Here is a 17,597-nt window from a genome sequence, read left to right as displayed (position 1 = left end):
GGCACACTGGCATGGAGCTGGATCAGAAGTGGAGCAGCTGGGACTTGAACCGGTGCCTGTATGTGATGCCAGCACTGCAGGCGGAGGCTCTACCTGCTGTGCCACAGCGCTGGACCTGGAGACATTTTTATGATTAGCTCTTCACAATCCTTGTTAGGTAATTCCTACATCTGAGACACCTCGGTGTTGTCATCTCTTGTGGCTTCCCACAGTAGACTGCCCTGGTTCTTATGCGATGAATAATTTTTTATTGTATCCTAGATATTCTTGGATTGACTTTGGATCCTATTTGATCTTATAAGGAATTCAGCCTTTTTGTTTTAACATGCAAGCATGGGTGGGGTTGGAAGTTCAGTTCCCTGCTGTCCCCCCCTCACCCACACCACCTCAGCAAGGGCACAGGGTCTACTTGTCCCACCTACTGGAGCCAGGTGGGGTGAGAGCTAAGACCTCCAATGGGCTCCACTGACCATGGTGTTCGGGTAGCAGGGCGTTGACGCTCCGACGACCAGCACTGCCTCCTATCACTTTGGTCGTCACTGTCACTCCCGGATAGGACTGAAAACTCGTCTCCCAGCCGGCTTTGCCGACTCGTACCCAGAGAGGTGGAGGGCTGACTTGCACCACCGAACTCCTCACTGCTGATGCTGAGGGAGACGCTCAGCCTGGCGCCCCACTCACGCGGATACCGCATCCGTGGGAAGAGTGGACCACTTTGCACTGTCTCGCTGCTGCCGTGGGGGGGGGGGGGATGGACGTGTAGCTCCCCCTGCAGCCTCACTGACACCACAGGGAGGGCAGGGCAGGGTTTCATTATGTCTGGCGGCAGCAGGGGTAGATTTAGCAGAGTGTCCTCCGTTCTGCCGGGCTTCTTCCTTTGCAGCCTCGTCCTGGTTGCTCTGGTTCCGGGGCTTAGCTAGTCTGCCTTCTCTCCACCCTTCCTGCTGGGCCACGCTTGAGGGCTTTTTAGCTGTGAGGGGAGGAACGGGAGAGCGGGTGAATTCTGGCGTGCACGGAGCTCGAGGTGTCCGTGCAGGCCCAGCAGGGCACATACGCCGAGAGGCACGTCTGCTTCACGTGTCTGAGCTGCTGCTCCCAGACGCTGGGCCTCACCTGGCCGTTCCAGAACCGCCTGCATTTCCACGCCCAACTCCTGGGGGCGCTGGTGCAGGAGCGCCGGGCAGGGCTGGCCATCCACGTCAGTAAGTTTCCTAGGTGCCTGTGACGCACACTCAGCTTTGGGAACTGCTGGATCAGACTCATGCTAAATACCACCACGTTGCGCTAGGCATTTATCGATCATGCTGTTTACAGATCCACTAAGTTCATTTCTCTGCCAAGAAATCACCACACTTAATATCATATCATGTCGAGGCTGCTGTCTGCAGTACCGGCATCCCACATGGGTGCCGGTTTGAGACCCGGCTGCTCCACTTCTGATCCGGCTCTCTGCTGTGGCCCGGGAAAGCAGTAGAGGATGGTCCAAGTGCTTGGGCCCCTGCACCTGTGTGGGAGACCCAGAGGGGCTCCTGACTTTGGATCAGCACAGCTCCAGCCGTTGTGGCCAGTGGGAGACTGAACCAGCAAAGACCTCCCCCCCCCCCCCCCGCCTCTCCTTCTCTCTGTGTGTAACTCTGACTTCCAAATAAACAAATAAATCTTTTTTTAAAGAAATCACACTATGTCTTACTCATCTCTTTCCTGCATATCCAGCACAAGACCTACAATTCAATAAATATTTACTGAGTGATTAAAACGCAGCATAATTTAGTTTCTGATTAAATCTAACTGGATTAGAGCATGAGATAATCTGCACAAGTCTGACTGTATTAGACCAATGATACCTAAAAGGTGGTCCAGACACTACTGCTGTGAACAGTTTAAACTGGTCTGTAACAATTAAAGTACAGAAACTGAGAAGTTTAGAAATTTCTAGAACAATTTGCCAGAGTTCGTTGAATATCATAAGAAAACAGAACTGGGGTTTGAATTTTTACTTAGTATTTTAAACTGTGGTCCAATACACACAACGTCAGTTTACTACATTAACTGTTTTAAGTGTGCAATTTAGTGGCGTGAAGTACGGTCACAGATCTGTAACCGTGGGCACCATCTCCACGCCACTCTTCACCTTGCAACACTGAAACTCCGTGCCAGTGAATAACTGCTTCTAGCCTCTGGCGACCAGCACTGGGCTTGAACCGCTTTACAATTTCATTTTCCTAGTACATCATCTTTGTTTTGCAAAGGCGCCCTCGCCGCAGCGGGAGAGCCGTGCCAGCAGCGCCTACTCACCGGCGGCCCCATCTGCAGGGCGTACGTGTTGCCCCGGATCACCCTCCTGTCGTACATTATGTTCCCGTAGGGCAGAGGCTCCTCGTCTCTGTAAGAGAGCAGGCCGTCAGCAAACGCCTTCGGGCTGGACGCTACGCAGCAGCCCATCTCCAGCAGGACTTAGATAGGACAAGACTGAAGCAAGCAGACTTGTGGCCGTACGGTCAGCAGACGGCGGCTATCACGTACAGCGTGTTTAGACGTGCTGCCGCTTCCCACACATTACCTATTTACTGCTACAGTGAGGCTCCAAGTTGGGAACAGCCGACAGGAGAGGAAAGAGGCTCGGAGGGCATCCGTCCAAGGCCACCCGGCTGGTCTAGGCAGAGCCAGTCAGGCTCGGTCTGCAGCGGCCAACACGTGGGGAGACGTCTGAACACGGCTGCTGGAGAGGACCAAGGAGAGCTCGCAACGAGGGCGAGCTCCTCCCCCTTCTTTAGGCCCACATTTTTTTAAATTACTACTTGAAGTGTTAATTGAGACTTCATTTCAGCGATCAGGGTGATCAGTGGTGGGAAACACCAATGCACAGCTCCGTAAAGGACATTCCACGCTGGCCCCCAGGAACAGAGCCCCCGCAGGGGGGGGGGGGGCTGGGTTCTTATTTGTCGGCTGTGGAGGCCGCTCCTGCACACCCTGGCACATCGCACTCTCCCCTCGCCCGGTCGCCACCTTCCCGCGTCTGGGACACCTGCCTGTTCTGATGGTCTGGCTGCTACTTCTCAGCTGTCGCAGCTCCTCCCGTTATGGAAGGATGTCAGCCTTCTCTTGTCCCCAGCTGGCCTCATTCACTGTCAGTTATGACCACGGACCTCACATTCCCAACTTTTAGTCGAAGACTTTCTCATCGACTCCAGGCATCTCCACTTCCCAGGGACACTCACTGGGAAGTCCGAGAAGGTCATCTCGAAACCGGGATTTCACTCTCGCATCCCCACTGCTGCCTCCTCAGTGTCTCCGAGTTCACTGACGGGTGCCCTCAGCACACAGCTGGCTTAGTCCAGAAACATGACTCCTCCCTCCTCCCCAGACCCAGCAAGTCCTATGGACTCTGCCCCCAGGTCTTTCTTGCACACCCGTTGCTGCTGTCCGTAACCTGGACTGCTGACAAGTCGCCTAGTCTTTAAACTGTCTCAAACAACATTTCTCCCTCCATCTGTTCTACGTAATGTAGCCAGTGATCTTTTGGGACGGAAAATCAAAGATAATGCTTACTTGGCTATAGCTTCCCGGCGCTAAATAAGGTAATAATAAGGAGATATTCTGGTATGACACTGCCAAAACAAAACCAAACAAACAAAACATGAAAAAATCTGACACTCACCCACCTCCCAAAGCCACCAGGCTGGTGGGTCTCTGACACGCTCTGACTGCAGGCTGTGCCCCCTCTCCCTGCCCAGGCTGGTGGTCCTCTGGCACGCTCTGACTGCAGGCTGTGCCCCCTCTCCCCCGGGCAGGTGGGCCTCTGGCACGCTCTGACTGTAGGCTGTGGCCCCTCTCCCCCGGGCAGGTGGGTCTCTGGCACGCTCTGACTGTAGGCTGTGCCCCCTCTCCCCCGGGCAGGTGGGTCTCTGGCACGCTCTGACTGCAGGCTGTGCCCCCACCCCCACCCAGGCTGGTGGGTCTCTGGCACGCTCCGACTGTAGGCTGTGGCCCCTCTCCCCCAGGCAGGTGGGTCTCTGGCATGCTCTGACTGTAGGCTGTGCCCCCACCCCCACCCAGGCTGGTGGGTCTCTGGCACACTCTGACTGTAGGCTGTGGCCCCTCTGCTGGTGGGCCTCTGGCACACTCTGACTGTAGGCTGTGCCCCCTCTCCCCCGGGCAGGTGGGTCTCTGGCAGGCTCTGACTGTAGGCTGTGGCCCCTCTCCCCCAGGCAGGTGGGTCTCTGGCACGCTCTGACTGTAGGCTGTGGCCCCTCTCCCCCAGGCAGGTGGGTCTCTGGCAGGCTCTGACTGTAGGCTGTGGCCCCTCTCCCCCAGGCTGGTGGGTCTCTGGCACACTCTGACTGTAGGCTGTGGCCCCTCTGCTGGTGGGTCTCTGGCACACTCTGACTGCAGGCTGTGCTCTTCGTTTGTTGCAGTTATTACATGAGAGTTTGTTTAGTGTCTGTTTCAAATTTTGGTGAGTCTTAGGAGGGTGGAGCCATGTCCGTCTTGTTCATTGGTACCTTTCCAGATCCCAGCACACTCACATGTGGCAAGCACTGTTCATGACAGGTTTACAAAGTGAGGAATGGCACTGTGCTTTGAGGTCAGTAAACAGGTCCTGAGTGGCTAAAGGAGGGAAGCAGGGGGGGCCGTCAGATCAGTTTAGATGGTGAATGTGGTATAGGAACTGTGTGATGGGGGACACTCTCTCCCAGTGTTCTCTCCTGTGAGCACGTGTGATGGGGACATCCTCTCTCACTGTGTTCTCTCCTGTGAGCACGTGTGATGGGGACATCCTCTCTCTCACTGTGTTCTCTCCTGTGAGCACGTGTGATGGGGACATCCTCTCTCTGTTCTCTCCTGTGAGCACGTGTGATGGGGACATCCTCTCTCCCTGTGTTCTCTCCTGTGAGCACGTGTGATGGGGACATCCTCTCTCACTGTGTTCTCTCCTGTGAGCACGTGTGATGGGGACGTCCTCTCTCCCTGTGTTCTCTCCTGTGAGCACGTGTGATGGGGACATCCTCTCTCCCTGTGTTCTCTCCTGTGAGCACGTGTGATGGGGACACCCTCTCTCTCAGTGTTCTCTCCTGTGAGCACGTGTGATGGGGACATCCTCTCTCAGTGTTCTCTCCTGTGAGCACGTGTGATGGGGACGTCCTCTCTCACTGTGTTCTCTCCTGTGAGCACGTGTGATGGGGACGTCCTCTCTCACTGTGTTCTCTCCTGTGAGCACGTGTGATGGGGACATCCTCTCTCAGTGTTCTCTCCTGTGAGCACGTGTGATGGGGACGTCCTCTCTCTCACTATGTTCTCTCCTGTGAGCACGTGTGATGGGGACGTCCTCTCTCTCTGTGTTCTCTCCTGTGAGCACGTGTGATGGGGACGTCCTCTCTCACTGTGTTCTCTCCTGTGAGCACGTGTGATGGGGACATCCTCTCTCACTGTGTTCTCTCCTGTGAGCACGTGTGATGGGGACGTCCTCTCTCACTGTGTTCTCTCCTGTGAGCACGTGTGATGTGGACATCCTCTCTCACTGTGTTCTCTCCTGTGAGCACGTGTGATGGGGACGTCCTCTCTCTCTGTGTTCTCTCCTGTGAGCACGTGTGATGGGGACGTCCTCTCTCACTGTGTTCTCTCCTGTGAGCACGTGTGATGGGGACATCCTCTCTCTCTCACTGTGTTCTCTCCTGTGAGCACGTGTGATGGGGACGTCCTCTCTCAGTGTGTTCTCTCCTGTGAGCACGTGTGATGGGGACGTCCTCTCTCACTGTGTTCTCTCCTGTGAGCACGTGTGATGGGGACATCCTCTCTCTCTCACTGTGTTCTCTCCTGTGAGCACGTGTGATGGGGACGTCCTCTCTCACTGTGTTCTCTCCTGTGAGCACGTGTGATGGGGACATCCTCTCTCACTGTGTTCTCTCCTGTGAGCACGTGTGATGGGGACGTCCTCTCTCACTGTGTTCTCTCCTGTGAGCACGTGTGATGTGGACATCCTCTCTCACTGTGTTCTCTCCTGTGAGCACGTGTGATGGGGACGTCCTCTCTCTCTGTGTTCTCTCCTGTGAGCACGTGTGATGGGGACGTCCTCTCTCACTGTGTTCTCTCCTGTGAGCACGTGTGATGGGGACATCCTCTCTCTCTCACTGTGTTCTCTCCTGTGAGCACGTGTGATGGGGACGTCCTCTCTCACTGTGTTCTCTCCTGTGAGCACGTGTGATGTGGACATCCTCTCTCACTGTGTTCTCTCCTGTGAGCACGTGTGATGGGGACATCCTCTCTCACTATGTTCTCTCCTGTGAGCACGTGTGATGGGGACGTCCTCTCTCTCACTATGTTCTCTCCTGTGAGCACGTGTGATGTGGACATCCTCTCTCACTGTGTTCTCTCCTGTGAGCACGTGTGATGGGACATCCTCTCTCACTGTGTTCTCTCCTGTGAGCACGTGTGATGGGGACATCCTCTCTCACTATGTTCTCTCCTGTGAGCACGTGTGATGTGGACATCCTCTCTCACTGTGTTCTCTCCTGTGAGCACGTGTGATGTGGACATCCTCTCTCACTGTGTTCTCTCCTGTGAGCACGTGTGATGGGGACATCCTCTCTCTCACTGTGTTCTCTCCTGTGAGCACGTGTGATGGGGACATCCTCTCTCTCACTGTGTTCTCTCCTGTGAGCACGTGTGATGGGGACATCCTCTCTCACTGTGTTCTCTCCTGTGAGCACGTGTGATGGGGACATCCTCTCTCACTATGTTCTCTCCTGTGAGCACGTGTGATGGGAACATCCTCTCTCAGTGTGTTCTCTCCTGTGAGCACGTGTGATGGGGACATCCTCTCTCACTGTGTTCTCTCCTGTGAGCACGTGTGATGGGGACGTCCTCTCTCACTGTGTTCTCTCCTGTGAGCACGTGTGATGGGGACATCCTCTCTCTCACTGTGTTCTCTCCTGTGAGCACGTGTGATGGGGACGTCCTCTCTCACTGTGTTCTCTCCTGTGAGCACGTGTGATGGGGACGTCCTCTCTCTCTGTGTTCTCTCCTGTGAGCACGTGTGATGGGGACATCCTCTCTCACTGTGTTCTCTCCTGTGAGCACGTGTGATGGGGACATCCTCTCTCAGTGTTCTCTCCTGTGAGCACGTGTGATGGGGACGTCCTCTCTCAGTGTTCTCTCCTGTGAGCACGTGTGATGGGGACATCCTCTCTCAGTGTGTTCTCTCCTGTGAGCATGTGTGATGGGAACATCCTCTCTTAGTGTTCTCTCCTGTGAGCACGTGTGATGGGGACTTCCTCTCTCTCTGTGTTCTCTCCTGTGAGCACGTGTGATGGGGACATCCTCTCTCAGTGTGTTCTCTCCTGTGAGCACGTGTGATGGGGACATCCTCTCTCACTGTGTTCTCTCCTGTGAGCACGTGTGATGGGGACATCCTCTCTCACTGTGTTCTCTCCTGTGAGCACGTGTGATGGGGACGTCCTCTCTCACTGTGTTCTCTCCTGTGAGCACGTGTGATGGGGACGTCCTCTCTCAGTGTTCTCTCCTGTGAGCACGTGTGATGGGGACATCCTCTCTCAGTGTGTTCTCTCCTGTGAGCACGTGTGATGGGGACGTCCTCTCTCAGTGTGTTCTCTCCTGTGAGCACGTGTGATGGGAACATCCTCTCTCACTGTGTTCTCTCCTGTGAGCACGTGTGATGGGGACATCCTCTCTCAGTGTTCTCTCCTGTGAGAGGTGGAAGCAGTACTGCCTTCCCCTGCAGTAGCTTGTGGCCCAACAGCCAGCAGCACCCAAGAAGCCGCAGCTGTCAGCACTGCAGTGGTCTCCTTAGACCTTGCCGAGTTCAACAGACACGGGAAAGCAGCCGCAAATCAAACCTTGCAAAATGGGGCTTCACACTAACACTCCAATGGAATATAAAATGCAAGCTAAAATTATGATCAAGTTACATCTGGAAACCTTGGAGCAGAAGGAAAAAGTCGAGTTCAGAGGCAAGAATGGAAGGGGTTGTCTGCGGCAGGCGAGGCGAGAGGACTCAACCTCATTCCTGGAGCCCTGGCGGCCCTTGCACTGTCCCGGAGTCAGTGCAGTTCCTCCACTTCTCTTTGTCCACTCCCCCCCGGGAAATACAGGGCCAACGGAGAGAGGAAAAAGTCCATAATGTAAAGGATTCATTCTTTAAGTCACCTAAAAGCACACATTCTTCCAGAGGTTTCATTAAAAGCTAGTAATTTTAGGGTCTTTTGCTTTCTCTATTTACAAATATCTAAAAGTTCTTTACATTATCAGAGGTTAACAGCTTTACAAAACTAACAGCATTCCCAAGCTTAAAAGTCATCCCTAAATGAGACTAAATCCTTTCCTGTTTCCATATTGGAGTGAAGAAAAAGGGACACTGTGGGGCCGGCACTGTGGTGTAGCCGATAAAGCCGCCGCCTGCAGGACTGGCATCCCACATGGGTGCCTGTTCTAGTCCCAGCTTCTCCACTTCTGATCCAGCTCTCTGCTGTGGCCTGGGAAAGCAGTGAAAGATCGCCCAAGTCCTTGGGCTCCTGCACCCACACAGAAGTCCTGGAAGAAGCTCCTGGCTTTAGATCAGTGCAGCTCCGGCCACTGGGGTCAACTGGGGAGTGGACCAGCGGATAGAAGACCTCTCTCTCTCTCTCTGCGTAACTCTGACTTTCAAATAAATAAATAAATCTTAAAAAAGGGGGGCCATTGGGTAAAGACAACAGGGAGGAAGCAGGGGAAATGTGGGCAAAGTAGGACAACATCAAAGAATGTGATTCTGTCAACTACATTTGCTTCCTACTGCTGCTGTAACTCAGCACCACAAATCTAGTGGCTTAACGCAAATTTATTCTCTTAGAATCTTGGAACTCAGAGGTCCAAAATGGGTCTTAATGAACTACAATCAAGGCCTCAAAAGAGCTTTGTTCCTGGAGGCTGTAGGTGGCCACTTGGCTGCGCCAATTCCTTGGCTGTGGCCCCCTTGTGGTCAGTCTTTTCCCCTACTTTTTAACTTATTTTTCAAATTTTTAAAAATGTTTATTTATTGATTTATCTGAAAGGCACAGTTACAGAGAGGGAGGGAGAGACCGACAGAGAGATTGATCTTCTATCCACTGGTTCACTCCCCAAATAATGGCTGCAACAACATCAGGGCTGGGCCAGGACAAAGCCAGGAGCTTCTTCTGAGTCTCCCACACAGGTGCAGGGGCCCAAGCACTTGGGCCATCCTCTGCTGCTTTCCCAGGCACATGAGCAGGGAGCTGATCAGAAGTGGAGCAGCCGGGACTCGAACCGGCACCCATTTGGGATGGAAGCAGCAGCTGAACCCACTACACCACAGCGCTGGGCCCTGGACCCCTACTTCTATGGCACATCTTCTTCTATCACCAGACCTGCCTGTCTTCCTCTTCTACTGGGATTACAGGGGACTTCCTGAATAGTCCAGGATAATCTCCCATTCCACACCCTTAACTCAGTCTCACCTCAAAGTCCTTTCTATCACATAAAATGAAGTGTTCCCAAGTTCTGGGGATCAGGGCAAGGCCATCTTTATGGAACCATTATTCTCATCATGATGATTTTAAACTTTGGTCAAAGTCAATTCTTTTTTTTTTTTTTTTTTTTGATAGGCAGAGTTAGACAGTGAGAGAGAGAGACAGAGAGAAAGGTCTTCCTTCCATTGGTTCACCCCCAAAATGCCTGCTATGGCCGGCGCATCACGCTGATCCAAAGCCAGGAGCCAGGTGCTTCTCCTGGTCTCCCATGGGGTGCAGGGCCCAAGCACTTGGGCCATCCTTCACTGCACTCCCTGGCCACAGCAGAGAGCTGGCCTGGAAGAGGGGCAACCGGGACAGAATCCGGCGCCCCGACCGGGACTAGAACCCGGTGTGCTGGTGCTGCAGGTGGAGGATTAGCCTAGTGAGCTGCGGTGCCAGCCAGTCAAAGTCAATTCCAAGATAAGTTTTTTTTTTTCATTTCTTTGCATTAAAATTATTTTATTAGAAGGAATATGTATCCTACCCCAAAGATTGGTAAAATAAGACTGGCATTATCATGGTTTTCTTTAGGCATGACTACAGGTGAACCTGGCAGGGTTCAAGGTTACCTAACTGCCAACAAGTACGTATAAGATGTGTGATAGCACCTTATTTGTAAATGACAAGTATTCATTTTTTTTAAGCTTTACAATTCATGGGTCAAGGAAAGGTGGAAGTCCTTGTCTTACCCAATACTTAGGTTACACTTAAATTTCCAGGTGCTTCTGAATGAAAAATCAAATATTCCCATTTCTGTACTTGTCTAATTGACTTTCATATCTAATTATAGAACTTTAAAGGGATCCTAAATTTTGGTTTTAGCCCAATTTTATATATATATATATATATATATATATTATATATGTATATATATACACACACATATCTCCAATGAAAGATAATTTGGAAACTTCAGTCCCAGCTGTCAGATTAAATTATCCATTTCAGCCATGTGTCATCCAAAAAACTGATTTACCCAGTTTAATATAAAATCTGGAACATGATAAGCCTTATAGACAGATTTAAATAAAAGCATACTCTGTGGACATGGTCATGTCAAGTAGATAATTAGCCATGAGCAACAGGAGAGGGGTCACAGGACCCTGCTCTGGGTGAAGGCAAGGACCCTGCTCTCTGGGAGCCCACCTTGGACTGTCCACTTTGCGCTTCCGCTTGTTAAAGTCTGTGAGCTGAGCCCGCGGCTGCTGCAGCACCACCTGGGACCTCAGACCTGGGGCCTCCAGGGTGCCTGGGCCGCCAGCCCCAGGCCCAACCCCTGCCGGTCTTCCCACAGGTCCCGGAAGGCTGCCCGGGCTGCCATGCTGGGCGGACTCTCGGGGTGCCTGTCCGTCTCTGCGGCCGTTCAGCCTCCGGGTCTAACTAGAAAAGTCTCGTTTGTGCAGACAGCCTGAAGTTATACAACTCCCAGATGTCAATCACAAATGCCAATGGTGAGTGTCACAGTCATCAATCACCCCTCATACTTTAGAGATAAAGGCCCCAAACCAGGGGTGGATAGTGTGGAGACTGGATTAAGCTGCTGCACGCAAAGCTGATATCCTGTACGAGCAGGGGTTCGAGTCCCGGCTGCTCCACTTCTGATCCAGTTCTCTGGGAAGGCAGCAGCAGACGGCCCAAGTCTCTGGGCCCCTGCCAGGCCCACGAGTGACCTGGATGGAGCGCCTGCCTCCTGGCTTGTCTGGTCCAGTCCAGCCCCAAGGCCTGTGGCCGAATCAGGGGTAAATCAGCGGAGGGAGGACCTCTCTCTCTCGGGAAGGAGGGCTGCCCTGTCTCCCCTCACCGGCCCGTTCCTGCCTGAGAACCTACTTCAACGCAACCGGCTCTACCAGCCTTCTGGTCTCCGAGCTGCTGCAGGCGCAGGCTCGGGCCACCCCGCCAGGCACCTAGTCTCCTCCGGCAGGTTTACCCAGAGCCTTCCCCGGACTCTTCCAACACCTGAGCCACAGACGCCCAGGACGGCGAGGACTAGGAGCCAGCGCTCCTGCATTGCTTCCACACCCTCCTCAGTCCACCCCAGTCCACTCCCAAACCCGCCAGGGAGCCACTGCCAGGCTCCTCCTCATTGCTAATTGCGGGCCGGCCTGCACGGCAGTGCGGGGCTTCAGGAAGCCCTCCTTGCTCCCCGCATCCTCTGGCAACCTAAGCCACTCCCTCCGCAAGCGCCAGTGCTCCGCCTTGGTTTCCGCAGAGCGATGGGCATCTCGCTACAGTGTCTGCGCGATCCAATGCAGACTCGGGTCGCCACGCGCGCCCACACTGGCCGGGACACAGGGCGCGCCCTCCTGCCAGATCTGCCCCCCACTCGCGAAACTCGGGGCTCAGGAGAGGAATTCCACGGCCCCGCCACGCTCTCGGTCTTTTCCAAACACGCACGTCTCTGCGCCTGCAAACAGGCGCGGCCAACGGAGACACCACCCGGGGTTCTGCACGGGAGGGCAGGCTCACTCCCGGCTCCCCGCGGTTCCCACTGGGTACCAGGGTCGGGGGCCCGGAGGATGGAGGGACCCCCGGGGTGGGCAGGACCCCGTCCCCGGGGCGGGCGCACGCGCGGACCACGGTCACTCACGGCTGCAGGAGTCTGTCCCGGTAGCGGCGGCGCTGGCACGGCAGGGCCCGGGGCCGGCTGGTGTAGGTGTAGGTGCCCATGGCCCGAGAGCCCCGGTCAGTCACCGTGGAGGCCATGTCCGGCGTGGGGCTGCCCCGCCTTCGGTGGAGCTTGGCTTTGAAGCAGGTGGGCGCTAAGGCGTCGTGGGAGCTGGAGACGTGTAAGTAGTGCCAAGGGCAGGGGCTGGGCGACGCGACGAAGGGCAGCGACCAGGGAAGCGGGCTGGGCGGGAGGCTGCCCGGACGCGCGGCGAGAGCGACGCTCGGCCGCCCCCAGGCTCCGCAGGACCAGCCCGCGGCGCCCGCGCCGGTTGCCCAGCAACCTGGGGTTCCGCTTGGGGGCGGGACATCCGGGTTGTTCCGGCCGGCGGGTTTCCCGGGAAGGCCCGCGGCGCCGGGCACTTCCGGCCCCTGGCCCCGCCCCCGGGCGGGCGCTCCGCGGCTGCGCCTGCGCGCTGGACGCCGTCTCGCTAAGGAGGCGGCCATGGCGGTGTTGGAGGCCTGCGACGCGATGGTGGCGGTTTCGGGCGCTGCGTCCGCGCGTGGCTGGGCAGGGCTGGTGTCGGCTGCATCTTCGCGGGCCCACGTGCCCTTCGTTCGCGGGGCGTCCTGGGCTGATGTCCTGCCGCCGCACTCACGGGGAGCCCCTCCGACCACACGCCCCCGGCAGCCGGGCTCCGCGCTCTGTTACGTGGCCGGGGCCGGGCTTCCTCGCGCGTCCCCCGCCCCGGGGCGGGCCACCGCCGCCGGCCGCGCCGTCTCTCCGCCCTCCGTGTCTGCGCGGCGCGTCAGGGCCCCGAGGGCCGCCCCGCAGACGGGACGTGGGGAGAGGCGCGGGCGGTTGTAGTCTGCGGGGTCCCGCAGGCCCTGGGCTGTGGTCAGTGCAGCCCCCGCGGCCCCGCGGAGTGGTCGTGCCTTGCAGTGTCCAGTGCGGTGTGGGAGGGTTTCGTCCCTCGTGACCCGGGTTTGCGTTTGCGGTCGCATCTCGACGGGTCAGCCAAGTGCTCCCTCGAATTTAAGCCTGGTTCTGCCGTGTGCTGGCCCTGGGACCTCAGGCAGCTCAGTGTGTGTGTGTGTGTGTGTGTGTTTGTTTTTGTTTTTAAAGCGGGAAATGCCATCCGCTGGTTTCTTCCTGGTCTCCCACGTGGGTGCAGGGACCCGGGGACCAGATCGGCCCAGCTCCTGCCTTTGCAGCCATTTGGGGAGTGAACCAGTGGGTGGAAAACCTTTCTCTGTCTCCCGCTCTCTGTAACTCTACCTCTGGAATAAACAAATAAATCTTAAAGCCGAACAGATACCGGGCTGATTCTCCATGAGCGTCATTTCTCTGGGTAGTGTCCCTTCTAGTCCCGTGTAGTCCTCAACTCCAGTTTTCCTTTAAAATGTGTTTTCACTCATTTAAGAGGCAGAGAAACGGACACGGGGGTCTTCCGTCCACTGTTTCACTCCCCAGTGCCTCTCTGGGTTGGGTCAGACTGAAGCCAGGAGCCTGGCACTCTCTGGGGGCTCCCGTGTGGGTGAGGGTGGCAGAGACCCGGGAGAGCTTGAGCCGCCACCTGCTGCCTCCCTCGCCGGGTGTGCCTTGGCAGGAGGCTGGATCCAGGCAGAGCTGCTGGGACTTGAACCAGGCACTCTCCGATTTGGGATGGTGGGCTTCCGAGCAGCCTTGTAACTGCTGCGCCACAATGCCTGCCCCTCAACTCGGGTTTTAGTCCCCCCAGATCTGAAAGGCTTCTGACACCTTGGAGCCAGTGCTTTCTGCTTTTCTCTCTCTCTCTCTCTTTTTAAGATTTATTTATTTATTTGACAGGTAGAGTTACAGACAATGAGAGAGAGACAGAGAAAGGTCTTCCTTCCACTGGTTCACTCCCCAAATGGCCACTATGGCTGGCGCTGCGCCAATCCGATGGCAGGAGCCAGGTGCTTCTCCTGGTCTCCCATGGGGTGCAGGGCCCAAGCACTTGGGCCATCCTCCACTGCCTTCCCGGGCCACAGCAGAGAGCTGGACTGGAAGAGGAGCAACCGGGACTAGAACCCAGTGCCCATATGGGATGCCGGCACCACAGGCGGAGGATTAACCCAGTGAGCCACGGCGCCGGGCCCTCTGCTTGCTCTCAACCTGCCCAGAAGAGGCAGCTGCCCCACAGAGAAGGAGCAGTGGAGTTCACCTCGCTGGACTTTGCGCTTCTCCTGGGACCCCGGACCCTCGGGTCCTAGACCATCTCGCTGGCTCTGCGGTACCTTCAGACGCCCGTGTGCTGTGTGGTGGTTTTGTTTTTAATCTGTTTTCTGCGTTAGCAGTCATTTCTCTGGGAGGCTTGTGCTGATTCAAGGTGCGCAGTGATGGTTAGAAGCCATTCCAGGGTAGTTGACTGGCAGAGTGGGGTTGCTGCTCACTGATACGGGGGCTCCTAGAGAGTGTTAATACATTTTTTAAAATATGTATTTACTTTTCATTTTATTTGAAAGATTGAGACCAAGAGATCTTCCATCCTCAGATTCACTCCCCAAATGCCTGCACCAGCTAGAGTTGGGCTAGGCTGATGCCGAGAGCCAGGAACTCAGTGTGGCTCCCCGTGCGGGCGGCGGAGCCCAAGTACTTGAGCCCTGATCTGCTGCCTCCCACGGCGCACATCAGGAGCAGGGAGAGATGAGAGGCAGGGGGCTGGGACCCGGCAGAACGTGCCGATAGGGATGCAGGTGCCCCACGCCTGTCAGCCTCTGCACCAAGTGCTCATCCTGTGGGAGGGTTCTGAGGCGAGCATTACAAGCTCGTTTTGGGACACATGAACCTTGAGATACACTGACTGTTGAGGTGGCGAAGTGGAGCAGACACTTGATTATGGGAGTCAAGAGTTCCAAGGGATTGATTGCTCCTGAAAGTCTAAATTAGGCATTTTTTTAAAAAAGATGTTTATTTGAAAGGCAGAGTTGCAGAGAGAGAGAGAGAGAGAGAGAGTGAGAGGTCTTCCATCCACTGGTTCACTCTCCAAGTGGCCTCCAAGAGCTTCTTCCAGGTCTCCCATGCAGGTGCAGGGGCCCAAGCACTTGGACCATCTTCCACTGCTTTCCCAGGCCATAGCAGAGGGCTGGATCGGAAGTGGAGCAGCCCGGACTGGAACTGGCTCCCATATGGGGTGCCGGCCCTGCAGATGGCAGCTTTACTCGATATACCACAGCGCCAGCCCCACAGGTAGGCATTTCTGAGCTAATGGTGTACAGATGGGATTTAAAGCAATGCAGCTTGGTGAGGTTATTTTTTTTTTTTTTTTTTATTTTTGACAGGCAGAGTGGACAGTGAGAGAGAGAGACAGAGAGAGAAAGGTCTTCCTTTGCCGTTGGTTCACCCTCCAATGGCCGCCGCTGCAGCCGGCGCACCGCGCTGATCCGATGGCAGGAGCCAGGATCCAGGTGCTTTTCCTGGTCTCCCATGGGGTGCAGGGCCCAAGCACCTGGGCCATCCTCCACTGCACTCCCTGGCCATAGCAGAGAGCTGGCCTGGAAGAGGGGCAACCGGGACAGAATCCGGCGCCCCGACCGGGACTAGAACCCGGTGTGCCGGCGCCGCAAGGTGGAGGATTAGCCTATTGAGCCACGGCGCCGGCTAGCTTGGTGAGGTTATTAAGGGAGTGTAGAGGGGCGTGTTGGACCTTGAGTGTTTCAGCATTTACTGGTTGGAAAGATGAGGGATACCTGGCAAAGGAGATTGAAGAAGAGGAGCCAGAGAGATGGAAGAAAACGTAGGGCTGGCCCCTTGGCGGTCATGCGATGAAGTGTGCATGGGAGAAGGGAGTGGTCGTCCATGTCCGGTACTACATAGGCCAAGCCAGACCGAACACAGGATCTGGACAAGGGCACCTTCTGCGGAGCTGTGCAGGGGAACATTCGGCTGCAGTGGGAGGAGAGGGATCTGTGACTCGGGCAGGTTTTCTGCCAAGGGAAGAAGAGGGCTGGTAGAGGGAGATTGGACCCGGGGAAGCTCTGAGGATTGTCACAGAGTTGACTGTGGATAGGAATAGCTCAGTGGGGACAGCGGAGTTGGTGGAGCCATGGAGGCGGGAAGGGGTGGGCTCTTGTGCATAAGTAGAGGGGTTGGCCTTGTCCAGGAACAGGGACAGTTCATCCATCATCAGTCAGTGATAAACGTTATAAAGGCGTTTCTGTATAGCAGTCACTATGCTAAGTGCTTTATAGGATGTGAGTTAGTTATTCTAGTGACCCCGTGGAGTCAGTTCTGTGCCTGTCCCCGTTTAGCTTACACAGGAGCTGAAACTTGGAGAGGTCCCAGGAACTCCCGCAGTCACTCTGTAAGTGGGTGACGGAGCCTGGACAGAAGTCCTCGTGTGCCCAAGCCTGGGCCGTGTGCGTGGTGGAGCAGCCTCCGGTGCCCCTGACCTCACTACTCCCAACTCCTCTTTCTTCTCCCTTTCCTTTCCTCTCCCTTCTCCACATCTGTGTCCTGCTGCCAAGTCCTGCACATTTTACCTAGATCTTTCCTGGCTCTGGGTCCACTTTTAGCCCACTTACTGCTCCTACCAGCTTTTGACCTGAGCGTCCTGACCCCTGTGGCTTCAGTGTGGCTTCAGAGTTTTTTTTTGAAGATTTTTATTTTATTTATTTGAAAGAATTACAGAGAGAGGTAGAGGCGGGGGTGGGGGGAGGGAGAAGGAGAGGGAGGGAGGGAGAGGGAGGGAGGGAGAGAGAGGGAGAGGTCTTCCATCCGCTGGTTCACTCCCCAAATGGCTGCAGTGGCCGGAGCTGAGCCACCTCTGGGTTTCCCAAGTGGGTGCAGGGACAGGATTTGGGCCATCCTCTGCTGTTTTCCCAGGCCATAGCAGAGAGCTGGATGGGAAATGGAGCAGCTGGGACTCAAACCAGTGTCCTTATAGGATGCTGATGCTGCAGGCCAGGGCTTTAAACCTGCCGTGCCACAGCGCCGGCCCCGCGACCTCAGTTGAGTCTCTTGCAGAGCCACGGTTGACCTCACTGAAACGCCGCTCTGACCCTGCTGACTCGCTGCCCTGAGCCACAGCCACAGGCTTCCGTCACTGTCCAGTTACTGCCTGATTGTCAATCGCGTCTCACCAGCTTGTGCCCTGGACTTTTTCCTACTGCCCAGACCGCCTGTGTCTGCCTCTGAGTCTGTGCGCTTTGCTTCTCCTGCCCCATTTTCTGTCCTTTTCAACCTCAGCTCCTCATTTGATCCCGGAAGAGGTTTCTGATGACTCTGAGTTGGGGCCGGGAGTCCTCAGCCGTGCTCCCCGTTACTTACCTCGTGGTATTTATGACAATTTGTAAACGTATTTTCCTAACCAGGCCACGGACTCCTGGGGTAAGGGTCGTGTCCTGTTGGCATTTGTAGCCCTGTAGTACAGCCCACAGTTTGGCTGTAAATGTTTGTTGGATGAATGAATGGCAGAGGTTGGTACAGTTGATCCAAGAGAGCAT

At 55.5% G+C, this 17,597-nt stretch overlaps 1 protein-coding gene across 12 annotated transcripts in view; it reads right to left on the bottom strand.

Annotated features, from left to right (window-relative positions):
• RSPH3 (radial spoke head 3) overlaps positions 1-14,261 on the bottom strand; it is a 37,382-nt gene extending 23,121 nt beyond the window's left edge. For 6 of the 12 annotated variants that reach the window (XR_016233585.1, XR_016233589.1, XR_016233584.1 and 3 more), the window contains exons 1-2: positions 12,112-14,247; positions 2,296-2,383 (exon numbers count right to left, since the gene is read on the bottom strand). Coding sequence is in view for 4 of the 12 variants with exons in the window: in XM_089332513.1 (XP_089188639.1) it covers positions 2,296-2,383; positions 12,112-12,635 (612 nt within the window). In the remaining 8 variants the exon portion in view is untranslated. Of the gene's footprint in view, positions 1-2,295; positions 2,384-2,560; positions 2,717-12,111 lie in introns of those variants that run through there. The other 6 variants (XR_016233588.1, XR_016233587.1, XM_089332515.1 and 3 more) reach the window with 4 other exon arrangements.
• Between the last annotated feature and the right edge of the window lie 3,336 nt (positions 14,262-17,597).

The sequence above is a fragment of the Oryctolagus cuniculus genome, chromosome 5 (genome assembly GCF_051225735.1).
Source record: "Oryctolagus cuniculus isolate XC-2025 breed Fujian yellow rabbit chromosome 5, ASM5122573v1, whole genome shotgun sequence".
NCBI lineage: Eukaryota > Metazoa > Chordata > Mammalia > Lagomorpha > Leporidae > Oryctolagus > Oryctolagus cuniculus.
Note: the sequence above shows the minus strand (reverse complement) of the source record. Positions and strands in the feature narration are given on the sequence as shown.